The 27,219-nt window shown below is 41.8% G+C and overlaps 1 protein-coding gene across 1 annotated transcript in view; it reads left to right on the forward strand.

Annotated features, from left to right (window-relative positions):
- Positions 1-27,219, forward strand: part of DHX30 (DExH-box helicase 30) — a 1,694,732-nt gene that overhangs the window by 90,181 nt on the left and 1,577,332 nt on the right. The window contains exon 5 of the mRNA XM_044066068.1: positions 13,464-13,584. Coding sequence (XP_043922003.1) covers positions 13,464-13,584 — 121 coding nt within the window. The remainder of the gene's footprint in view (positions 1-13,463; positions 13,585-27,219) is intronic.

Genomic DNA, 27,219 nt, shown 5'->3' on the forward strand with positions numbered 1-27,219 from the left:
AGGGTAGCTGAATGTCTAGGCAGCATACAAAAGCTTTATCTCCTTCCAGGCACAGTACATCAGATGTGTGTCATACCTCCATGGCATGTAGTATTTTAGTGATGTAGACGTACCTAATTCTTAGAACCTTTCCACCTCCAGTCTGAACACTATTCTGGGATGTCAGTTTGTAAGTTGTCAAGTTGGTTCAGTTACAGACCATTTATAAATGCCCCATTTGGGTGTTTTCCTTTCTATTTTTCCTGTAGTAGTTTTATCTTCTTGCATGTCATCCAGAAAACAAAATTGTGAATGTGGGAGATGGCTTTCCTATAAGGTTAGATACAAGTACCTTTTTTGTTTGGGTGCTTCACACAGAGTATGGTAGTGTGTGATTTTTCTGGCATTTGTTCAGAAAACTTTTTGCATCCATCTGTCATCCCTTTTATTTGGCGAATCACCTTTTGAAATTTTGTTAGAGGGTACCATGGCTGAGTCCATCCACCCTGACGTTCATCTGCTGCTTAAAAAGAAGTCTAAGAAGGCTCACATTGAATTTCCTGCTGTCCAGCCTCCTCTGTACATCCGTGTCTGGTTGAATGAAAAATTTGAGGACCATCCAGTGCTGGTGTCAGCTCCTTTTGCCATGACCCAGATGGAGGCTGACACAGGATTGCCTACTTGTATATCAGCTGAGGCTGTGCCTATGTCTGCTGTAGACATGGAGGGGCTAGGGGTATTTCATAGATACTAGTTAGGAGGAAGTCTCTGGTACTCTTATTAAATCTAGACCGGTGTCTGAGCCTCCTAGATTTAGTAGGGCTGATCTTCCCTTGAAGAACAGAAGACCAAACACATGGCTGCTGTGGCAAAAGATCCTCATAATGAATGGCAGGGTTTCACACAGGGTCTTTTTAATGCTGTTAAGGCTGGTCTGTCCCTTCCTTTGTTCCTTGGTCCTCCACTACTTCAAAACATCCATAGGAAGTCTGAATATTCTGAAGAGTTAGATTTGCATTCTGGCGAAGAGTCATTGGCTTACTGTTTTCAGATCTTTTCTCTTTTGCTTTAGGGGGCTAAGGAAGAGGATTCTTATAGGTTCATAGGTTCGTACTAGGCTATCTGCCCTAAGGCATTTATAAGCCTAGCCAGAGTGTATTTGGCTTACACCACCCCTTAGGATGAGAATACTATGCCCTTTTAGGGTTTAGTTTACTATGCCTCTGTCTAGTAGTGACACAGAGATGACCCCCGGGGTAAACCTACGATCTCCCATCCACTCGTCGAGATTTCTCTTGAATAGAGTCAGTGAGGGGCTCTGCCTAACATGGACTGGGATTCTGTTCCAGAGTGTAGGGAGCCTCTGGGTTATGAATCTGTCCCTCCAGCATGTCCTATTTATTTCTGTGTTGAGGTTTAAGTCACTTGTTCTCGTGGCTCTGATGGATTTGGATTTTCTGAGGTGGAGCATGTCCATTAATTCAGGATTGGACATGGCCTTGTACGTCAGGCACAGATCACCTCTGAGTAGGCGGTATGCGACTGAATAGAGCTGGAGTTATTTCAGTCGGGCAGCATATGACATATGTTTAAGACCCTTTATCCTCTTGGTGAGGACCTTTTGGGGTCTTTCCAACTGCTGCAGGTGTCTGGTGAGATGCATCCCAAATGGGGCATTGTACTCAATCATTGGCCTGATAAGAGAAGAGTACAGGGGCACAATGACCTCTCTTGATCTAGATGTGAAACCCTTCATGATAAGGTGGGCAATATAGAAGGTCTTCCTAACCACTTTGGCAATGTGAGTGTCAAATGAGAGGTTACTGTCAACCTGGGTCCCTAGGTCCCTGATTGCCTCTTCCGTACTTAATGGATTACTTACCGCCTATGTGGTAATTTGTCGGTACCTTGTTTTTCCCAAAGGGTATGACTATACATTTTTTGGCGTTCAGCTTAAGGCCATGGCTCTGGCACCAATTATCCGTTTCTATGAGGCCTCTCTGAAGGATGTTTGTGTCCGCTGGAGTATCAATTATGACGCCCAGTTTGCAGTCATCTGCGAACTTTGTCAGCCACAATCCTCCTATGTTTGCCTGTACTTAGGAAAAATAAATGTCGAACAAGAGGGGTCCCAGGACTGAGACCTGTGGGACACTGCTTGTGACTGGCTTAGAGTCTGACATAGCTCCAGCAACTCTGACCCTGTGGGTTCTGTCCTTGAGCCAGTTTGCAACCCATCTTGTGACATATGGGTTTACATTTAAGCTGGTGAGTTTGTCTATGATGCCCGAGTGGGGTATTGTGTCAAAGGCTTTTGCAAGGTCAAGGTAGGCTGTGTGAACTGCCTTACCTTCATCAATGGCCTTAGTGACTGTTTCAAAAAAGTCGACCAAGTTCAAAAGGCAGGATCTGCCCTTGACAAAGCCAAATTGAGTAGGATCCAATGTCTGTAGGTCCCCAATGTCTTTGTTTATGAGTTCCATAATGATCCTCTCCATAGCTTTGCAGACCAGGCTCGTCAAGCTTACGGGGCGGTAATTTCCAGGGTCCGTAGAGGCACCGCCTTTGTGAAGTGGGACCACTGTTGCCGTACGCCACTCTTTGGGTCATATCTTGTAGTAAGGCTAAGATTAAACAGCAGCCTTATGTGTGGGTTTAGTTCCTCTTGGAGTTCATGTAGCACACAGCCCAGGACACCATCCGGTCCCATTGATGCTGTGTTTTTAGCTTTAGAGAGGGCGGCTCTCACCTGGGCATCTGAGATGTTAGGGAGGCTACACTCTGCTGGGATAGTTATTTCTCCTTTTGGGGGGGAGGGGAAAGAAAATTTGCACTGAACCTGTCTGCCAGAATGTTGGCAGTGTCAGTGGGTTCAGTGTATTTTGTCATTTTGGACTAACTCTGAGCATATCTGGGAGTTTCCACCCAGGTTTCTAACATAGCTAAAGAAGGCCTTGTGATTGTCTTTTGTGTCTCTTGCGATTTTTCTCTCAAAGTTGGCCTTGGATGATTTTATGAGTGATCGTAGTTTTTTGCTAGTACTGATCAGAGACGCCTTCCCTTTTAGGGATTTTGCTCTGTCATGTAGTAGCTTCCTCCTCCTGTTGTAAAGTTTGTTTATGGCTGGGGTCCACCAGACCGGGCGCCTGCCTTTGGGGGAATGGGTCTTGCTTTTATTTGCGATTGCATGATCCATGCATTCTTGAAGGTGCCCATAGAAGGCATTTGCAAAGGATTCAGCAGTGTGGGTTGTGGTTTCCACTGGCCCAGGGGCCTTGAAGGATACCACTTCAGTCTTAAGAAGTGTGAAGTTTGCTTTTGAGAAGTTCTTCACTGTGGTCTTTTGTGCAGGGGTTGGGGGCGGGATGTGAATTTCCGGTGAGATTAATTTATGGTCTGATCTTACCAAAGAGGGATATACTTCCGGTGTGGAGCATTTTGTCCCCATGTTTGTGATGATCAGGTCTAGTATATTGTCTCCTCTTGTGGGAATGGTGACTAGTTGTTCCATTGCATTTGAGTTTATGAATTCTAGGAACCTTTGGACTAGGGTGTTGGGGCTTGAGTAATGTTCCCAGTCTATGTTTGGGTAGTTGAAGTCTCCCAAAATGATGGTATTTGGAGAGACATTCATACTCTCCAGTGTCTTCAGGAAGGCTGTGTGGGGTTCCTGAGTTTGAGAGGGTGGTCTGTAGCATGCTACAAAAACTGTAAGGCAGTTTTGCCTATGGTTAGTTGCACTTGGATAGTCTCCGATGCTTCGTGCGTTGCCACTAACCTGGAGGTGTGGGTATCTTTGATGAAAATGGATACTCCCCTCCTTTTGTGGTTCGGTCCAAGTTTTGGGGCCGGAAAGCATGATATGAGGTAAAACCTGATAGTGCTGGGGTGCTCTCAGGAGCCTTGAACCAGGTTTCAGTCACTGCACAGACATCGATGTTCTCCATACTGAGGAGGGCTTCGAGGGCGTGCATCTTTAGGTTTAGACTTCTGGCATTGAGCATCATTACCCTTAGTTTTTTTCCACTTGTGTTTTCTAGGGAGGTAGGTTTGTCATTTGAGCCTTGCCTAAAAAAGGCACTATGGGGGTGGCAAGAGCCTTGGCCAATATCCGTAAGCCCAAGGGTGACAGGTGCAAGCCATCGCTTGCGAAGCAGCGTGGCTTGTCAAGCATGTCATCCCAAGCAGACAGACATTGGATCCCCTTAGAATGACACCAGTAATTAAGCCAATTGTTAAAACTGATCATTTTGTCTTTGTACTGTGGCATCATTCTTGGTGAGGGTAAGATGCTGGTCAGGGTCATACCGGCCTGGGCTACATAATCAGAGAGCTCCTCTATGTCTCTTTTCATGTAGTCCAGGGAGGTACGTCTCAGGTCGTTCACACCGGCATGTACAATGACAGAGTCATATTTGTACTTGCTGTGGAGTGACCTGATTGCTTGTGTTATGTGGTTTTACTCCAGATTCCCTTCTAGAAGAATTATCTTTTAGGGTTACTGTGGTATATGTGATGGAACATTTTTAAATGGCATTGCTCCCAGTTTTCTGATATTCTAAAGAAGTTCTGTGAGCTCTTGCAGATTGAGTCACTCCAACCCTCTGCAGTCCGTATAGTGTTGGATGCTTTGTTGGACACTTTTTCTGTTCTGCTTCTGAAGCCCCTGATTCCCAGCCTTCTGCTCCATTGAAGCCTGACAGGTTCTACAAAGTCACTGAAGCTCAGATGTTTTTTCTATAAAAACCCTTCTTATGACTTGGCTGCTGACAAGATACCTAAACAGCTGTCCTCGTCTAAGCTTTTACCGGAAGATAAGGACAGTTGGGCTGTATACTGATATGGAAAAAAGTGTATACTTCTGCCACTTTTGCTTTCAGGACCATTAACTGACCCAGAGACTCCCCAGACTCTGGAATAGACTGCCCATACATTTCAAGCAGAGTGCCTCTTTGGCCCTCTTCAAAAGGAACCTTGACGATTGGATGGGAGAAAGGAAATTCACCCCGGGGATCATGTCAGTCGTCCTGCTAGACAGGGGTCCAGGGAAGTAAATAGTGTGGGAAGAAATAGCCAGGGAATTGTTATGGCTAGGCTTGTATAGGCCCTAGGGCTGATAGCCTAGTACCAACCTATGAACTACCAGACTTTTGTAACTATAAAACAAAATAGGAATAAGCCTCTACGTATCACTAAAGGTCCTTAGGAAATGTAGGTGAAACACAGCAAACAAAATATCCACAATGGGCTACCACCGTGCTAAAATCTTTTTAATAAAACAACTTTAAAACCATATAAACAAAAGAAAATACGTTGCAGCTTCAGCAGAGAAAATGGATAAGCTAAGATCAGATGTTAAGTTGTCTATCTCGCCTTCATTCTTGCTGTTTGGGATCGGAGCCGATCCTCGGCTCCGACTCGGCCATCTTCAATAGCTCGAGAGCTGTTTACTGGCTCAAGGCTACCCCTTATCCCGTGATGCCTAGCGATAGCTACCCAGATCTTGTTTGCCGCTTCAGCTGCGAGATGTTTCGTTTTCTGGCTCAGGCTTGTATTTTCAAATTTTCAGAATTTTTGTGTAGAAATATATCCTTATACTTCTTAAAACTATTAAATAATTACCTTTTCTTAGTTTTATTTACTAGTGGTTGTTATTGAGTACGTTTTAGTCCTTTTTAGTAGAACTCGTTTAAGTTAGAGTTCTCCCCTCCCCCACTCCCTCCCCAAGGAAGCCGTTTAACTTAGAGGCTCTACTTTCCTCTGTTTTTTTTGCTAGCTTGTTTTTTTGTGGTTGATATGTCTAAAGAAGCTTAAGTATCTGGTTTTAAAAAGTGTGACTCGTGCTGTCAGAAAATGTCTCTGACAGATGGGCACACTAGCTGCGTTTATTGTTTGGGTGCTGTTCACCTGCAGGACTCTTGTTCTATCTGTCATGCCTTTAGTCCAAGAGTCCTACAGGAACGGAAGAACAAATTGATCCTTAAGGGTCTATTAAAAACCTTAGGATTCACCGGCAAAGAGTTCATAGCCAGTGAAATCCCCAAAATCCTCAAACCGTCAGCTCCACCTTCGGAGCCGACCTCAGTACAGGATTTACTGAGTATGTTGGTGCCGGATGGCACTGACAAGACAACCCCTTCGTCGGCTCCATTGGATGTTTTGGAGCTGTCCTGGAGCCATAAAAGGCTGAGGTCTCCCTAGTTAGTCAGTTCATTCGGCTCCTGGCTCTCCATTATTGCAAAGTGAACATAGCCACCGTTCTTCACACTCCTCTCGATCCTCTAGGCTGTCTGATCATGATGTGGAGAGAGTAGTGAGTAGGTTGCTAAAATCACAGGCACTAGCTAAAACATTGTCTAGCCCTCCTCAACGGGTATCTGCTCCATCCACCTCCCTTTCTGGTCCTCCTCCGACTCCATTGAGTTCGGAGCTGGAGTTCATTGGGGTTTGAGTAGTGGAACCGTTGGCTCCAATAACCATATCTCCTTTGGTTCCGACTTCTGCTCAGATTACCTCAATGGTACCTTCCATGGAGAGATCTGGATGCTGGGGCTCCCTCTGCTCCGAGGGGGGGTGAGTGGTATCGGACCCTTGTCTGACCCTGTTATCCCTCTTGGAGCATCGGCACAGGTGAGCTTGGCTCCATCGGCCACAGAGCCGTCCCCCTCGGCACAGAGAAAGATTACTATTTCTTCAGAACCGGAGCTTTCTCTGCCTTGAGGTAGGGGCGCCTTTGAGTCATGCGGAGTGTGCTGTCTCCTGAGTCAGCTCCACTACCAGCCCCACCGGCTCCGTCCCCCGTAGTGCCTGTGCCAACCTCTGCTCCTCCTCTAGACCCCAAGCATAGGGAACCGATGCTCCAGGACACCCCATTGGATGTTTCCTCTTCTTCCGGGGCCTCCCCTGATCACTTAGAGGAGCCCCCTTAGAAGAAGTGCAAGAGGAAGCACATTGACTCCCCTGAGTCTGTCACTTCTGATGCAGACATAGATGAATCGGAAGGGTCCCCGAGATCCCCCTCTGAAGATGTTTCCTTTTCGGACATCCTGGAAATTCTTAGGCAGAGGGGGAACTGGAATCCCCTAGCCCCTACTGAGGATGAGTCTGTATTCCTGGATGTTTTCGGTTCCCGACCATCCACCTCCTGGGTTTCTCTGCCTTTCGACCCACTTATGTCCGTAGTGGCTCAAAAGGCTTTTTCAGCTCCAGACACAGTGGAACCAACTCCGAGGAGACCTGGTAAATTTATTACAGCTGTCCAGGATAAGCAATTCCTTTCTAAAGGTGTGATTATATATACTGTTTTTTGTATCTGATACTTTACTCCTTGAAGGCTTACTGTGGCCGAGGCGCTAGAGAGAGAAGAAGCTATTAAACGTGGTTTACACTGGTCTTGTTGTGTTGTTTTGGGGTATTTCCAAGTGGTTGTCTAAGGCTATTACCTTTTGTTATATCCATCACAACAAAACTTTTCCAGGGAGGGGAAAAGGTCCACTCTGCCAGGGCTTTTGCTTCATCTGTAGCTTTTTGTAAAGGGTTGGACTGTAGAAGCTGCAACTTGGTTCTCTGTACATAATTTTGCAAAGCCACAAAGATCACAAGATCTGTTTTTAGGTCTAGATCAAGCTTTGCAAAGACAACTTTCCATGAGCTTTTGACCTCTTATCCTTCCACATATCAAATGTAGTAAGCTAGGATAATCAACTCATGTAGCTAAGGCTACTGCAGCAGTGATCAATATGATGAAGATAGCACAGTTGTTTAAGTAAACTTACCATAACAGTAGATGTGCAAATGACCACTGCTGCTCCCTCCCTTCCTCCATCCACCCACCTTGTTTGTTGGTGTGTTACTTTTGCCATTTGTGGTTATTTAGTCTTGCTAGCATTATCTTTTCAGGGTGAGCCTCCCTGTCTCTGTTGGCAGGGAAGTACTGAAGGACTTGGCGCCCACACTTTTTTTTTAGTCAGCTCAGCTTGAGATGCCTAGTAGTTAGGGCAACTGCAAGATGCCTTAAAGCTTTGTAAGCTGACCAACGGTTGTATCCTTTGCAGGATATATACTTACACAGCTGTAGTTTACTCTTTGCATCACTATACGTGGAAGACTATACTGTTAGTAGTAGTTCTTCTGCTAAGAGGGTCTCGGAACATCAAGCACTCGCCAGGATGTCTCTTCATACCAGTCTTCATTATGTCCAAGGTGGTTAATGATTTGTCCTTGAATCAAACCATTCATCTTTCTTTTTCTTCTGTTCACAGAATAATCATGCAATGATTCTTCACACCATGGATTATACAGCTTGGATATTAACCTAAAGAAAACTGAAGATATCTGGAACTCTGAGCAGCTTTTTTCATGTCCTTTCATGCCAGGAACTTGGGTTTGGCTGTGTTTAAGCAAATCTTTTCCTCTTGGAATTCTAAATCAATTTCTTTTTGCTGCTGTTTTCATGTAAAGCTGCCTTCTTAATCTGTTGGTGCTTATTCTTCCAGGGCCCTCTTCTGGTACTTTTTTCAAGAGTTTGGATACTAGCTCCATTTTAGAAACTGCTTCTTGGTCCTATGTACATAGGTTCATAGGTGTTTACTAGGCTAATGACCACATGAGCCTTTTCAAGCCTAGCCATGTATCACAAATCCTATGGCCAGTTTTGATACGCTTAATGAGTGTAAGCAGGGGTTTGGGAGATGATGCATTTGCACACAAGGGCCTGGAAGATGAAGCTGCCTGTGTCCATTAGAGGCATAGATGCTATACCAGGTAGGAACTTCTGGTTTCCCATCCAATTGTCCAAGTTGCACTTGAATTGGGTCAGGGAGGAACTCTGCTTCATATGGATAGGGAGCCATAGACTGGGTAGTCTCTGAGATACATACCTGTCTCTCTAGCAGGTCCTGTTTATATCACAGGTAAGGTTTAAGTCATTAGAATGGGTAATTCTGGTGCTGTTTCTTTTGTGGATATGCGGGAGGTCTACCAGAGTGGGGTCTGACAACACCCTGTATGCCAGGCATAGATCTCCACTCAAAAGCCTGTAGGAGGCTGAATACATGGATAGGAGCTTGAGACTGTCTGCAGAGGACATTTTACTTATGCCCTGTATTCTTTTAGTGAGGAACATATGTGGACATTCCATTTGTTGAATATGCCTGGTTTAGGTTCATGTCAAAGGCGGCATTGTATTCGATAGGTCTGATGAATGCCGAATACAGAGGAACGATGACTTCCTTGGACTTAAGGTGCCATACCTTTGTAAGTTCTGCAGCATGGAATTATTTCCTCACTACGGTAGACACATGATGGTCAAAGGCTAGATTATGGTCTGTGTGTCACTAAGTCCCTGACTACTAGGTCAACTCTAAGGGGTGTGTTGTCAGTATGATAGTTACCAGGGTGGATGACTTCCCAAAGGATACTATTATGCATTTCTTGGCATTTAGTTTTAGTCTATGGCTCTGAGGTGAGTTGTTTGTCAGTGTCAGCCCCTGCTGGAGTACATTTGTGTCAGTGTGGGATTCAGTGACCAGTCCGAATTTGCAATCATCTGCAAATTTAGTCAGACAGAGACCATTAACATTGGCCTTGACTTCAGAGAAGTAAATGCCAAAATGGAGTGGTCCAAGGACTGATCCCTGAGGGATTCCACTTGTGACTGGCCTGTTTGTAGAGGTGGACTCCTCAATTCTAATGTCTTGGGGTCTTGCTTGTGAGACAGTTAGCTATCCACTGGGTGACATACGTGTTTGTACTTTACCTCTTGAGTTTGTCAACCGTGCCCGAGTGAGGTATTATGTCAAATGCTTTGGCCAGGTCAAGGTAGGCAGTGTGAGACATTTTTCCGTCATCCATTGCTTTTGTTATCTTCTCAAAGAAGTCCACCAGACTGAGTAGGCGTAATCTGTCCTTGACTAAACCAAACTGGGCTGGGTCCAGTGCTTGGAGGTTTACTATATCTCTGTTGATCATTTCCATGATAATTCTTTCCATGGCTTTACATACAAGACTTGTGAGACCTATGGGTCTGTAGTTTCCAGGGTCTGTAGATGTCCCAGCTTTGTGCAGTGGGATGACTACTATTGTTCTCTATTCATGAGGCATGAAGCCTGTTTAGATGCTACAGTTAAGAAGTAATTCCGGAGGCCATAATAGGTCATGTTTCATGCTATTTGGAAGGCATCCTGGGATATTGTCTGGGCCCATTGAGGCAGTGTTCTTGGTTTTAGAGAGAGCATTAAGGATCTGTTTTCTAATGCTAGTAGGGAGAGTTATATTTGATGTTATTTCCTGAGGAAAAGTTGAGAGGGAAAGAGAGAAGTAAAGTTGGGGCTGACTATCAGCCAGGAGGTTTGCTCTATCTTCTGGGTCGGTATAGGTGGCTGCATTTACAATGAGCTCTGCGCACAATTCTGTATTGCCTTTGAGGTTGCGGACATAGCTAAAGAATGTTTTGTGGTTATCATTGGCCTTGAAGGCCAAACTTACCTCAGATTTAGCTTTGGTAGATGTTATTTGTCCTCTGAGTTGTTTGTTTCATTGGAGTGTGTTTTTATTCTACTGGTTGCAGCATCTCCTAATTTTTGTCATGATTTTCTTCCTTCTGTTATACAGCCTATTGATTCTGTGATTCCACCAGGCTGGCTTCTTTTTTGTTAGTTTGTACTTCTTCCTGGTGGGCACAGGTGCCTGTATGTAGCTATTAACATGCTCTGTGTAGGGTTTCTGTGAACAGTTCTGCATAGGCAGCAGTGTTCACAGGGTTTATGGGGGCTTGAAGTTTTGCCAGGCTATCACTTAATAGTAGGAGGTTAGCCTTAGAGTAGTTCCTGAAAATTCCAGGTTTAGCTTTTGGGGCAGTTTTTTTCTAATTACTTCAAAGGACACCATTTTGTGGTCTTACCTTGCAAGGTAAGCATTACAGTAGGGGGTGTGAAGCACTCTCTTAAATTAGTGAGGACCAAATCCAGTATGGTTGCACCCCTGGTTGGTGTATTGACTGTCTTGTTCAGGGAGTTTGTGTTTACAAAATGCAGGAATCTCTGTGCCTGTACTTTTGGTGTTGTATAGGGTTCCCAGTTAATAGAAGGGTAATAAAAGTCACACATGAATAATGTACTGGGTTGGATGGTTAGTGTTTCTAATGAGTTTAAATACATGCTATGGGTTTCTTGGGTCATAGAGGGGGATCTAATAAGTTTAAACAAATGGTATGGGTTTCTTGGGTCATAGAGGGGGACCTATAGCTTGCAAGGAAGTGTTATTGGATTTTGCCTGTGGTGATATGAACAAGGAGCAGGTCAAGTGCATTGTCCTGTTTGACCAGCCTTGAAGTATATTTATTTTTTGATGTAAATAGACACCTCCGCCTTTAGTCCCTAACTGTTAAGTAGCTGGTCTAAATATGTGGAAGGCGTTATAACCTTGCACTGTTGGTGTGCTGTTCGTGGCTTTAAACCATGTATCAGTGACCGCACAAACATCAGCATTCTCTAGGGTGAAGTGAGCTTCTAGGGAGTGGAGTTTTTTGTTTAGACTCCTACCTTGTGCAGTAATACCTTTAGATTTTCTTGGTTTGATTTGCTGTGTCAGAAGTACTTTCATTCTGGCATTGCCTAAAAAACGTACTATGGGGGGGGGGGGCAATGGGGCAATGTTTTAGGCAATATTTGAAAGCCTAGAGGGGAGAGGCGCAGACCATCCCTGGCAGAGCAGCGTGGTCTATTCACCATCTCTTTCCATGCTGACAAATATTGCACCCCCATAGAATGACACCAGAAACTAAGCCAATTATTAGTCATATAGCATAGCTTTACAAGTTTGATGTAATTTCTAGAGCTAGGGACATCTCGTATGAGGTTTTTAGAAGATTTGCCCATCTTCCTCCTCCCATAGTCACCAGTAGCTTTTGTACTACTTGGATCTGTAAAGATTATTGCAATAGTGATGAGATAGAACATAGTACAGTTGTACAAGATCTTACAGTAACAGTAGATATCCTATCCCATTGTTGCAATATTCTTTCCCTCCCTCCTTCCCCTTTTATCTTTATGTGTTGCATTCCTTCTGGCCAAGGGGGTCTCCTTTCTTTTTTCCCTTCTTGAATGCACATGGTCAACATTTTCCTCTTTGTTTTCTCTGGTTTGTCTAGCGCAATTCAGTTCTGAGGATTAAGCACTTGTTCTTTCCTTATGTACCTTACGCCTTGGACATAGGTGTGGTGTACAGCTTCTGGAAATAGATTAGGCTTTGGTATGCTGTGTGGACATTTGCTATCCTATGCAAGATATCCCACCAGTAAATAATACTGCACCAGTGAGAAGTAGAGCATCTACTGTTATGGTAAGATTGCACAACTATAATTTGTTGGTACTGAAAATAAAAAGTTGCAGAGAAGAAAGTGGAGAGATTTATTCAAAACAAATGTCCCTCAGAGTGATTGTGAGTAATATGGAGATTCCTTGCATGATGTCTCCTTGCTTGAAATAAGTTATTGTCCAGTGAGAGATCCAATAAGGTACCAAAGGAGGCATTTCCACCAGAGTTTGAAATAAAGGTTAAGTCCATTGAGGTTGAGAACATCTTGAGAGACTGTATAACATGTTGTCTGAAAAAAATCTTAATGTATCGACATCAGAAATATAGATTATTGATTTATCCAAGAGTTTGAGATTAGGAAGACTTGGGCCTGCTAAATCAGTGCAAAAGACTGAAACTTTTAATTGACATTGAATTGTATTGAAGTTTTCTGCAGTTCTGTTTATAACATGTGTTTACTTTTTTACATCAAGAAAACTGCTGTTAGATCTTTAAAAAGGCAGATGTAGTACTTGTGCATATATATCTTTGGTGCCTTTAGCCTCCATCAGAATTCCCAAGCATACAAGGTGCAGTCTGATGTACTGTATGCATTGCCCAGTATGGAAATAAATGTTTTTGAAGCTGGTAGAATGTAGTCTTGTGTATGTCTCATTGATGTTTATTTATAATTAGCAAATTGTAAGCTGGCTACAAGTGAACTCACCAAGTCATATATGTATGGACAGGCTTTTCTTGGTGGTCATATGAGTACATTCCAAATGTGGACTGAGATTAAATTTTCTTGGCAGGTTTCCATAATTAGTCACCAGTGATTTTGGTGGGTTTTCTTTTGATTTGGTTGTGTCATATCAGCCACCACAAACCTTGATAGTGACTCTTGAGTAGAAGGAAATGCATACCATTCACCAGTGTTTGGCAAGAGCAGATAAAAACACATAATTAGAACTGAACGGGTACGAGTCTCCTAAGTCTTATTTTGTGAAATGCTTCCGGTCAGTCACTGTTGTGTTGCTTCTTACTGTTTCCAATACTTAAATTTACTTCTTGAGTTCTAATTTAACCAAATTTGTCTGTGTAAAGTTCAGTCATTTTATAGGCTTTTTTGTACCTGCAATGCTTTAACTTGGTCAAAACTGCAAAAACAGCTTTTGTCTGTTCTTCAACAGTTTTCTCCACCTTGATAAGGCTGATGACTCCAGTGCCACCAAAGCTCTGTTGCATTTCCCTCATCCAAAAAATGTACTCTCTAAAGTCATTCAGATTGCAACATCATCATCATCACCAATGGTATGTCCAACCTAATTTAGCACATTTCATAAAAAAGTATATTTATTTTACTTAATGTTGTTCTTTGCTTCTCTGTTAATTTTTAATCCTCTCTGCTAATTACCTGCAGTGACATTCTTGTAGACTTTTTAATAATTTTTGCAACCAAGAAATTATAGGTGATAACCATTAACTGCCTTGCTTAACAGTTATTGGTGTTCTGTGTTGGTTAGATAGTGTGGTTGGAAAACCGTCATACTTTATTTTTTTGTTTAAGCTTTTTGTCCATATGCCTTTTGACTGTTAAGCCTCCGTTAAGTGGGCTAGTCCCATTATTTTCCTTGTATTGGTATTTGCAGCACAAGATAGAGGTGTTGTCATTCAGGCATGCATGGGTTGCTTGTGCCCTTACAGGCATCCCAGCAATGAAAGAGAGTTTTTCTTTAAGTTCCTAACACAGCTTTTTGTGTGGGGGTCACACATAACTGATGTCATTTCTATAGCTTCAGAAAGGCATATTTGTTCCAGATGCTGAACAGAAAAAAGCTCACCCAGACTCTGCTGCAACTTACTGTGAGGGGAAAGGTTAGTATGTTTTTGCTTTCTTGTATTTTGTGTTGCTTTATTGCTGCCTTCTGTTTTGCTTATTGTGAATCATTTTTACACTTGTGTTTTACTTTATTTTGCTTTTCGTTGCATATTTAAACTAGGAAAGAGACCACGGTTGTTTCTCTTGTGAGTCGCACAGAAATTAAGTTTTTTTTTCCCTGCTCTTCCATCCTGCTGCTCCGCTGTCTTTCTAGGTGCCTGCCCTGCCCCTTATGTTAATTTGACCACACGTCTCATTCCCTCTCCTTTTTCACTGGCTATTGTGAGTAAGCACAAAGTTATCAATTTTGTGAAATAACTCCTCTTCAACTTCTTACATTTATTGGCATTCCACTGTATTCCAAAGAACCAGAGTTCCAAACTGGATACTCCTGACATTACTTTATAGTCTCACTCCAAATGCGTTAGCAATAACAAAGGGTCTATTGCCATGGGTATGAACTTTTCCCACCATCTCCCTTACTAGCTTGGTGGATATGGGCATCCTCAAGCAATGTAGAAATTACCTCACGTTTACTGACAACCAGTTAATTCTCAAACTGATGGTATGTGAGAAATGTACGTACACTGTCACTGGATGCAAAGCTCTCCTTTAAAAACATTCCTAACGTCACTAAGGTTGTTAGTAGTACACATACTGCACCCATCGCACACAATTCAAAACAGATGCACAGACCCATGTATGCTGAGGTGCTTAAATGTAATCTTGCTAACCCCCAAAGACTTCCTAGATGCAGTACTCGTAACAAATACCCTCAGCAACCCCAAATACACTCTCTTTCAAAACACAACGCATATAGTCACATCTCATGGAGCCTCTACTTCTAAGCCCATAAGGCAAGCCACTGCAGGATCCAGCATTCAATCAGTGGGACTCAATTGTGAAGACACACTGATGTCCCTCTCACTAGACTAAGTAAGTCAAAAGTCATGGTCATTTGCTTATCAGGGACCCAGATCCACCACATTACACAAGCACTCAGGTCATTGGACCACAAGTACCAGTATGACTCGGTCATAGTCATTGTGGTTATAAATGACCCTTGAGGTACCTCCCTAAACTATATGAAGAGAGACTTCATAGAGCTCCTTGAATGTGTTTTCCAGGCTGGTATGAGCCTAGCACTGAGCAGCATTTTACTTTCTGCAAGGATGATGCCACAATACGAACGAAAGATGGCTGACTTCAATAATTGGCTTAATTACTGGTGTCATTCTAAGGGGGTGCAGTATTTTTTGGCATGGAAGAAGGTGGTCAACAGACCATGCTGCTTTGCTAGGAGTGGTCTGCATCCTCCCCTCTAGGCTTTTGAATACATTGTCTTCCCTCATAGTGCCAATTTTAGGCAATGCCAAATGGAAAGTACTTCTGACATAACAAATCAAAACCAAGAAGATCTAATGGTGTCACTGCTCAGTGCTAGTCACTCTACAGAATGCAGACGTCTGTGAGGTTAATGAGACATTATTTAAAGCTGTGGAGAGCATACCAACAGTGCAAGTATATAATGCCTAATACACAGTCGGAGACTAAAGATGGAGGTGTCGAGATTTACATCAAAAATAAACATACCTCAAGGCTGGTCAAACAGGGCAATGCACTTGAGCGTCTCCTCATTCAAATCACCATAGCAAAAATTATATACCACTTCCTTGCAAGCTACAGGTCCCTCTGTATGAGCCAGGAAACCCATACCATGTATTTAAACTTATTGGAAACGCTCACCAACCAACCCAATACCATATTTATGGATGACTTTAATAACCCCACTATTAATTGAGAATCATATATGACACTGGAAGTACAGGCACAGAGATTCTTGGATATTGTAAACACGAATTCCCTGAACCAGGTTGTCAGTGCACCAAAAAGGGGGTGCAACCATACTGGATTTGGTCCTCCCTAATATAGGAGAGGGCTACACATGCCTAGTGTGATGTCAGACCACAAAGTGATCTCCTTTGAAGTAAAAAAATAAAACCTGTAACCCCCAGCTAATCCTGGAATATTCAGGAATTATCCTAAGCCTAATTTCCTACTAAGTGATAACCTGGCAAAATGTCAAGCTCCCCTATAAACCCTGAAAACACTGTCTATATTGAACTTTTCCCAAAAACCCTATACAAGCATGTTAATAACCACATAGAGGTAACTGTATCCACAAGGAAAACGTACAGAACTAACTCAAAAAACAAGCTACCCTGGTGGAATTACAACATCAGTAGGCTGTATAACAGAAGGAAGAAGGTCATGGGAAAAAATAGGAGGTGGAGCACCCAGCAAGATAAAAGCACTCTCATCAAATTAAACAAACAGCTCAGATCACAAAGAAAGTCTGCCAAATCCAAATTTGAGGTAAATTTGGCCTCCCAGGCTAAGACAACCACAAGGCATTATTTAGCTATGTCTGCAACCTCCAAAGCAATACGCAATTGTCTGCAAAGCTTATTGTAAATGGAGCCACCTATACTGAACCAGAAGATATAGCAAACCTACTGGATGACAAATTCAGCTGCAATTTTTCCCCCTCTCCCCATCAGCCTTCCCTCAGGAAGTACCTTCAAATGCAACTCCCGCTGCTATCATTAGGGAACAGGTCCTTAATGCTCTCTCTAAAACCAAGAACATTACATCAGTGCACCCAGACAGTATTCCAGAATTCCTTCTAAATAGCATGAAACATGATCTGTCAGGCCCTCTGGAATTGCTATTTAACTGTGGCCTCCAAACAGGCTTCATGTCTCACGAATGGAGAACAGCAACAGTCATCCCTCTGCACAAAGGTGGGCCATCTATAGACTCTGGAAACTACAGACTCATAAGTTTCACTAGTCTCCTATTGCAAAGCCATGGAAAGAATTATTGCGGAAGTAATTAATAATGACATAGTAAACCTCCAGATGCTGGACCAACCCAATTTAGTTTCACCAAGGGCAGGTCATGCCTACTGAACCTGGTGGATGCAGTGGATGAGGGTTAAGCTGACCTGGCCAAGGCATTTGACACTATCCTCAACTCTGGCATTATTGACAAAACATAAGAGGTTAGATACAAGTCGTCATGTCACCCGGTGGATATGTAGCTGACTCACAGACAGGACCCAGAAAGTTAGAATTGGGGAGCCCAGCTCTATAAAGATGCAAGTCACAAGCAGAGGCCCACAGGGATCTGTCTTGGGACTGCTACTTTCTGGCATGGCTAGCCCTACTACCACCATTCAGATAAGCCTTCCTCTGCCACTACTCAAAGGTCAAACATGTAGGGGGGAAAAAAAAACTACCATAACAAATTGTATTTTTAAATGTATGTATATAACTGTATATATTACTGCACTTTCTTACTCAAGTACATTATATTTTCTGTTTTGCTACTGTACACTCTATATTGTACACTTATTTTAACTTATCATCATGCTATGCTATGATATATTATTGTTTGCTCTATTAATTTGTACACATCTCTGACTTTTGTATTTTTGTCATATATGTGAACTTGTGTATTTTTTATGATTGTCATGTATGTGGAGCTTTTTTCCTCGGGTCTCTGCTGAAAACAGGCACCCGATTGTCCAGTCAGACCAACCCAGTAATCAAATATAAAATAAATAGTAATATATTCACTTCTCTGAAGTCATTGGCCTCTGGCTGGCTAAATTTGTATATGACTGCATATTAGAAGGTGCCATTGAATCGCGGGCTAACACAGACAAGCAACTGGTGCCAAAGCCATGGACTAAAACTAAATGCCAAGAAGTGCATAATAGTATCCCTTGGGAAGTCATCCACTCCTGGAAGCTATCATATTGACAGCACATCCCTGAGAGCTATCCTAGTAGTCAGGGACTTGGGGACATAAGTAGACAGTAATCTAGCCTTTGAGCATCACATGTATACAGTAGTGAGGAAAGCATTTTATGTTGTACAACTTATAAACAAAGGTATGGAATCTAGGTCCAAAGGAGTCATTGCTGCACTGTATTCAGCATTCATCACACTTGCCATTGGGAACAATCCCCCATTTGGTAAGTACATAACCAGACATGTCCAACAATTAGAATGCCCACAGATTCCTCACTAAAAGACTACAGGGTGTAAGTAAACATGTTCTATGCAGACCGCCTTATCCCTGTATTCTGTCTTCTAAAGACTGTTAAGGGGAGATTTATGCCTGTCATACAAGGCATTGTCACACTCCACTCTTTTGGACCTCGTGCATATCTGCAAAACAAATGGCATCAGAATTACCCATTCTAAAGACTTGGACCTTGCCTCTGATATAAATAGGACATCCTGGAGCAACAGGTATGTATCCTGGAGACTATTCCTTCTCTGGAACAGGCTCCCCATCTGTGTGAAGCAAAGTTCCTTCTCAGCCCAGTTCAAGTGTAACTTGGACATTTGGATGGGGAACAGGAAAGTCATCCCTGGTTTGACCACCTATGTATTCAATGGACACGGGCAGTCTGTAAATGGTTGATCTAGTAGGCCCCTGCATGTAAATGTTTCACCTCCCAAGCCCCCGATTACACTTATCAAAGGTACCAGACTTGTCAGAGATTTGGGATGCATGACTAGACTTGAGGCCCTTTGTAGTCGTTAGGCTAGTACACACCTACGAACCTATGAATCTATTCATTTTTTTTTTTATCCCCTCACTTGCAAATCATTCTTATCTGCCTGGACCCCAGTACCCCACAACCATGCCTGATCTACGAGCTAATGTACTCTGACTTAATGTGGAAGAGTTGGGGCCAGTCGTGAATCATAAGGATGACCTGGGGGAATCTACTGCCTCTGCTTCTGTCGGTGGGGAGCAGTTCTTTTATATCCCCTACCCACTTCTCTTTCCCCCTCACTCATCTAGTATGTCCAAGGGCGACTCCCCTCTGTAGATAACGTCTTGTAGGGAGCACCCTCCCACCTAGAATGGACACTTCCATCCCTCCCTGCTGCTCTGTCAGTTACTTGATCCACTAATCAAGTCCTGTCCGGCTGGGCTGGAGTCAGTGCCAATGGAGTGACTTTTGAAAATTCTTTTTTTCCCATCCTTTAGGCAGAATGCCTTTATTGGCGATAGCATACTGTAGGATTCTCAGTGCACAGAAAAAACAAATTTGATGGCATATAATGACTGCTTGGCTGACCTAGTCTGACCATTTCTCTCACATATATTCTGCTTACTCATTTAGTTTTTCACGCACTTTCATAAAAGTGCTTTGTCTGTTGCACGTCTTTTTGGATTCCTTTATTTTGACTCTACTACCTTTTGAGGAAGGCTGTTCCAATTAAGTATCTGTAAACTATTGTACATATTCATCCCGCTAAGCTACTCTGTTCATAACTTTGTATTCCTTTGTTCTAGTCTGAAGGCCATCATGAACTTGGCCAAAACCACCACTTCTTAAGTTCCCTGTAGTCTTAAGTAGGGCAAGACAAGATGGAATGCTGGGAGAATTTGAGGATGCCCTTCCAGTTGTCCAAATTGCCCCTGAAGGTGGCAAGGATGCGACTTTTTTTGACGTGCAAGTTGTTTGTCCTAGAATTGAGGAATATGTTTTGATATAAATTGGTCACGCTATCTTGTTTTATCTGCTGCTGAAGATTTGGTTCCTTCATCTGAGTTTGAGGCACTGTTTATTCTGTAAGGGAAAAAGGACTGGCTCATTCATGGCTCCATGGCTTAAAGGACTAGACCCAAATCTCCAAAAAGTCTAGTAGCGACAGAGTCCAGAGAAGACTACCAGTCTGTCCTGTTGCAGGAGATTTTTGAGGCCATTGATCTTTTTAGTTATGAATCTCTGAGGTCTCTCAAATTGAGGGATATGCTTAGACAAATACATGCCAGAGGTGCATTATATTTAGTGATGGGTCCAAGGAGATACGAGTAAAGAAGAATTTAGCCGCCTTTGTATCTAATGGAGATAGCTTTGGAAATTAGATGAATCAGTAGAAGGCTTTCCAAAATACTGTAATGGACGTAATGGTCAAATGCAAAGGAATTATCAACAAGCGTGCCTAGATTCCTTATGACCGTGTCTGATTGGAAGGGTGTGTCAGCTCTATAATGATAGAAGTGTTTTGTTTGCCAGAATGAAGTATACTACACTTACATTTAATTTGAGACCAGTTGTTAACATGGTCTTACTCGTGTTTGAGCAATTGCAAGTCTACGGAAGGATGAATAACCCTACCCAATTTACATTCTGCAAACTTGGTTAAGCATAGGCCAGGGATACTGGCCTTAACGGCTGAGAAATAGAGCCAAATAGGAAAGGCCCAATACTGAGTCTTGTGGTACACAGTTGGTTGCTGTTTTGCTTTCAGAAGTAGCAACTGCGACTCAAACCATACAAGTTTTGTCGACCACACAGCATAAGGAGAAACTTGGTTTTCAAGTCACTTCTTTCTTTCTATTACTTGTTTAGATATAAGCTTTTATTTTAGCTTGTGGTAAATCTCAACATTATTGGCTTATAGCACTTTAAATGCATCTTAACTCCTGCTGTGTGAATGATATATTGGATTGTGTCTTCTATTTATCCCTGATGAAGAAGCTCCTTCTATGATTGTTCTGTAAAGGTAGAAGGATGTAATCTTCCAATCACCCCTTGTTAACTTCTGTGCGTTTAAAATATTACTTCACTCAGGATGGTCATCCATCCTTGTGTGTGTGTACTCGATATTCTATACTGCCCTGTATGCATCCCAGTTAAATGAGTGACTTTATTCTGTATAACCATAGCCACTAATTCTCAGCACGCACTGAATTAGCTTTTTTTTTTTTTTTTTTTTATTGCTTCCACTTTGTATTACTTTTTTGAAATTTAATGTGCCATCTGGTCTTTGGGTCACGACTGATGTGAGCTCTTAGACCTGTCCTACTGCCTTCCCTATGAATGATCAATGCATGATTACTCATGATAATAATAATAATGATAAAAAATTGCTCTGTCACAGATAATCAAGAATGCATTTCACCTACAACCCAAGCACAAATTTCAAATAAGCATTTCTGTAAGACTGGGCACCCTGCCAGGCACTTCAAATTTGCATGTACTGATTTCAAAGTCCTGCAGCAATTTGGAAAGGAGAAATATTCTGTTAGAGGTTTTCTTTGTTTGATCGAGGCATTAAGGAATGAAACAATCTTGTTTATATTACAGGCTTGAAATGCATAAATGTAAAAACATGAAAACAAAAAAAAGATTGCAGAGGAAACTCCCTACATACCTTCCTTAGTAGAAGGGTTGACCCCCCCCCTAATTATTATGCATGTGTGTCATGTATGTGTGTACATACATGTGTGTGTGTGCTATGTATGTATGTGTGTGTGTGTGTGTGTGTGTGTATATATATATATATATATATATATATATATATATATATATATATATTTGGGTGTGTACATATATAAAATTATATATATATATATATATATATATATATATATCATTTGATCTGTGCTAAACAAATTATTTTGACTGTTTGTATTTAGGTGGTTAGAATGCTATCAGCTGGTCTGCACTCAACTTGCAGGACAATAGAAAAAATTTATGAACTTTTCTAGTCTTATTTATATGACATTGTGTCATTCTGGCTGCCCTCCTATATGACTGCCTTTATCCTTGTAAGTTTATAATAACAAGATCTCAAGTGCTACTAACAGAACGTTCGAAGAGCTTTAATCAACTGCTAGTACAGAGAGAATTGTTTTTCTACCAGTGAAGAATCTTTCTGTCCATCACTGTATTTTTGAGAGCTTTTTGCTGCTTTACTTTATTCTTGCTGCTGTTCATTGATCTGTTATGACTTTACCACAGAGCCCTTTTGTACAGCTGTATACAGATTTTGCCTCTGAGATGTAATATTTTGCAATACTTTGTCCCATCCTTAAGCCATCTTGTATTTAGACAATTCAAATCTTGTTTATTTTTTTCATGGTTTCTGCGCCATCTTTTGTATTCAACATGTTGCACATTTTTATATTATTAGATATGTAACATTTCCTTTCAAATCTTCTGAGTCTATCTCTGACAAATACACACAACATTTTCCTTTGCCAGTTCCTTTACTTCTCCCCTCATCACTACCTGTTCATCTTGGTGGACACCATTTGCTATGGGCCATTGTGTGGTGTTTAGCCAGTGACTGACCAGTGCAATTAGCCCAGAATCCATTCCAAGCCTTTCTTATAGGTTCATAGATGTTTTCTAGGCTAATGACCACAAGGGCGTTTTTAAGCCTAGCCCTGCATCCCAAATCTTTGACAAGTTCTAGTGTCCTTGATAAGTGTAAGCAGGGGTTTGAGAGATGAACCATTTACAAGTTATCGGTGTCCAGTAGAGACATTGGTGCCAAACCAGGAATGAATTTAGTCTCCTGTCCAATTGTCCAAGTTGCTCATGAATTGGGTTAGGGAGGAACTCTGCCTCACATGGATACATACCTCTCTCTCCAGCAGGACCTGTTTATATCACAGGCAAGGTTTAAGTCTTTAGAATTGGTAATTCTGGTGCTGTTTGTTTTGTGGCTATGCAGGAGGCCAATCAGAGTCGGGTCTGACAATGGCTTGTATGCCAGGTATAGCTCTCCCCTCAAAAGCCTGTAGGAGACAGAATACGGGGATAGGCCTTGAGGTGGTCTGCATAGGACATTTTACTTACTCCTTGTATTGTTTTAAAGAGGAAGATCTGCGGACATTCCAATTGTTGGATATGCCTGGTTAGGGACATACCAAAGGGGGTATTGTACTCAATGACAGGTCTGATGAATGCTGAATACAGTGCAACAATGACGTCCTTGGACTTAGATGCCATACGTTTGTTTATAAGTTGCACAACATAGAATGATTTCCTCACCACTGTAGACAGATGATGGTCAAACGCTGGATTACTGTCTGTGTGTGTCCCCATGTCCCTGACTACTGGGTCAGCTCTAAGGGGTGTGCTGTCAATATGATAGTTACCAGGGATGGATTACTTCCCAATGGATACTGTTAGGCATTTCTTGGATTTTAGTTTATCTATGGCTCTGACACCAGTTGTTTTTTTGTGTCGGCCCCTCCTGGAGAACATTTGTGTCGGTGTGAAATTCAGTGACCGCTCCTAATTTGCAATCCTTTGCAAATTTAGTCAGCCAGAGATATGCCTTAACTTCTGAGAAGTAAATGCCAAAAAGGACTGATTCCTGAGGGACTCCACTTGTGACTGGCTTCTTTGTAGAGGTGGACTCCCCAATTCTATCTTCTGGGTCCTGACTGTGAGCCAGTTGGCTATCCATCGGGTGACATATGGGTTTGTACCTAACCTCTTGAGTTTGTCAACAATGCCCGAGTGGGGTATTGTCAAATGCTTTGGCCAGGACAAGGTGGTAGGCAGTGTGAACAATTTTGTCCTCATCCATTGCTTTGGTGGCCTTCTCAAAGTCGTCCACCAGCTTGCGTAGGCATGATCTGCCCTTAACGAAACCAAACTGGGTTGGACCAGTGTCTGGAATTTCAGTACATCTCTGCTGATCATCTCCATGATGATTCTTTCCATGGCTTTACATATAAGACTAGTAAGACTTATGGGTCGGTAGTTTCCAGGGTCTGTAAATGGCCCACTTTTCTGCAGAGGGATGACTGTTGCATTTCTCCATATTCATGAGGCACAAAACCTGTTTGGAGGCTATAGTTAAATAGTAATTCTAGAGACCATGCTGGGTCATGTTTCATGCTATTTAGAAGGATATTGTCTAGGCCCATTGATGCAGTGTTCTTGGTCTTCCAGTTAGCATTAAGGCCCTTTTCCCTAGTGAGAGTGTGTGTGGGGGAGGGTTGTATTTGATATTTCCTGAGGAAAGGTTGATGGGGAGAGAGAGGTAAAGTTGGAGCTGAATTTATCAGCCAGGAGGTTTTATATGTCTTCTGGCTCACTATAGGTGACTCAATTTACAATGAGCTGCGCACACAATTGTGTATTGCCTTTGAGGTTGTGGACATAGCTAAAGAATGCTTTGTGTTTGTCCTTGGCCTGGGAAGCCAAACTTGCCTTAAAGTTGGCTTTGGTAAAATTTATTTGTCCTCCGAGTTGTTTGTTTAGTTTGAGTGTGCTTGTATCCTGCTGGGTGCTGCACCTCTTAATTTTTGCCATGATTTTCTTCCTCTTGTTATACAGCCTATTGATTTTGTGATTCCACCAGGGAGGCTTGTTATTTGAGTTAGTTCTATACTTCTTCTTGGTGGGTACAGCTGTCTCTATGCAGCTATTAACTTGTTTGTACAACGTTTCTCTGGACAGTTCTACATAGGCAGCAGTATTCTCAGGGTTTATGGGGTCTTGAAATTTTACCAAGTTCTCACTTAATAGCAAGAATAGTTCCTGAGTATTCCAGATTTAGTTGGTGGTTCAGGTTTTATTTTTACTTGAAATGAGACCATTTTGTAGTCTGACCTTCCCAGGAAAGGCATTATAGTAGGGGGGTGTGCAGCACTCTCCCTTATTAGTGAGGACCAGATCCAGTATTGTTGCTTGCTAAAGACTAACTAGGTGATATCTGTAGTGCATTTTTGATTCAGCACTGTGATGGCCTAGCTGAACACCTTGTGTTTGACTTTTCAGCATTATTCAGTGAAGAGCTTGAAGCGAGTGGAACAGAAAGTACACCAAGGAGGCAATCTTACTAGTGCCTTATTAAATTGTAGCAGACATTAGGAATGGGAGATCTCTCACTTCCCTTGCTGAAAATAAGGAGGAGTAACTGTGTAATGCCAAATATTACTGCAAATCTTCTGTTTCCCTAAACATTGGGTTGAACTTCTATGCAGTAATGCTGCCTCCAAGTACACTCTGTTGAGAGGCTTAAGTGTTTACCCCTTGCTACCTACCACCGTCATCCCTCCTACAGCCAGTCAGTTTCAACCCATTACTTCCCTTGTGGGAGGAGAGCAGAACACAACAGGCAGTCATCAGGGTTTATCTTTCCTTTTAACTAAAGTCTTTCCCCTGGTGACTGACGTGCATAATTATAGTTTCATTTATTTATTGCCTTTGTTTATCGGGATTGTCCAACTGGGTACAAAATCAATTCTGTTTCAGTGGAGGTTTGGAGAGAAGAGCACCATATAAAGTTTGGCAACTTACTTTACACATTTGAAGTAACAAAAATAACATAACAGCATTTATGCACACACTCAAGTCACTGCAGCAAAGGTACCAGATTTGGTCATAGTCCAATGACCTGAGATGTAAATCCCTGGGCTATATGAAGAGACATTATTGATCTTTCTGAATTTGTCTCAGGCAAGCATGGCTGGCCTTAGGCTTAGGCAAACTAGGTGACCGCCTAGGGCGCCGTACAGGCCGGCTTTGTAAAGGGTGAAATTTTTATTAATTCATCTATTAAAGATGTCCCATCTGTAAAGTTTGTTCTCCCCTCGGCGCCCTGTCTCCGAGTCCATACTTGCTGTTTGCTGTACTGTAATTATCTCTTGGCTAGTTGGGGGCTGGTTCTTTTGTGTTCTTGTGTAAAAAAAAAAAAAAAAAAAAAAAAAAGTTGTTGTTCTGGTTTTTAAGCCCTAACTTTGCACACAGTGCATACTGGAGAAGTTGTTGACCGCAACTGAGCTACAAAATATAAGTATCTTGATTTTTTTTTGATTATTTTTACAGATTACTGTTTTTACAATTTAATATATATAAAGCACTTTGTCTATTCAGTATCTTCACAAATCCTTATCTGTTTAAAAACTTTCATTTGTCTCTCTAGTGCTTGCTGTCTGTAGACTATTGTGTAAACTGAAACGCCTCCTCTGTGTAATTATCTCTTGGCTAGTGGGGGCTGGTTCTTTTGTGTTCTTGTAAAAAAAAAAAAGTTGTTGTTCTGGTTTTTAAGCCCTAACTTTGCACACAGTGCAGACTGGAGAAGCTGTTGACCGCAACTGAGCTACAAAATATATCTTGATTTTTTTTTTTGATTATTTTTACAGATTACTGTTTTTACAATTTAATATATATAAAGCACTTTGTCTATTCAGTATCTTCACAAATCCTTATCTGTTTAAAAACTTTCATTTGTCTCTCTAGTGCTTGCTGTCTGTAGGCTATTGTGTAAACTGAAACACCTCCTCTGTGTAATTATCTCTTGGCTAGTGGGGGCTGGTTCTTTTGTGTTCTTGTAAAAAAAAAAAAAAAAGAAGTTGTTCTGGTTTTTAAGCCCTAACTTTGCACACAGTGCAGACTGGAGAAGTTGTTGACCGCAACTGAGCTACAAAATATAAGTATCTTGATTTTTTTTTTTTGATTATTTTTACAGATTACTGTTTTTACAATTTAATATATATGAAGCACTTTGTCTATTCAGTATCTTCACAAATCCTTATCTGTTTAAAAACTTTCATTTGTCTCTCTAGTGCTTGCTGTCTGTAGGCTATTGTGTAAACTGAAACACCTCCTCTGTGTAATTATCTCTTGGCTAGTGGGGGCTGGTTCTTTTGTGTTCTTGTAAAAAAAAAAAGAAGTTGTTCTGGTTTTTAAGCCCTAACTTTGCACACAGTGCAGACTGGAGAAGTTGTTGACCGCAACTGAGCTACAAAATATAAGTATCTTGATTTTTTTTTGATTATTTTTACGGATTACTGTTTTTACAATTTAATATATATAAAGCACTTTGTCTATTCAGTATCTTCACAAATCCTTATCTGTTTAAAAACTTTCATTTGTCTCTCTAGTGCTTGCTGTCTGTAGGCTATTGTGTAAACTGAAACACCTCCTCTGTGTAATTATCTCTTGGCTAGTGGGGGTGGTTCTTTTGCGTTCTTGTAAAAAAAAAAAAAAAAAGTTGTTCTGGTTTTTAAGCCCTAACTTTGCACACAGTGCAGACTGGAGAAGATGTTGACCGCAACTGAGCTACAAAATATAAGTATCTTGATTTTTTTTTTTGATTATTTTTACAGATTACTGTTTTTACAATTTAATATATATAAAGCACTTTGTCTATTCAGTATCTTCACAAATCTTTATCTGTTTAAAAACTTTCATTTGTCTCTGTAGTGCTTGCTGTCTGTAG

The sequence above is a fragment of the Protopterus annectens genome, chromosome 3.part0, assembly GCF_019279795.1.
Source record: "Protopterus annectens isolate FY-2018-M chromosome 3.part0, PAN1.0, whole genome shotgun sequence".
NCBI lineage: Eukaryota > Metazoa > Chordata > Ceratodontiformes > Protopteridae > Protopterus > Protopterus annectens.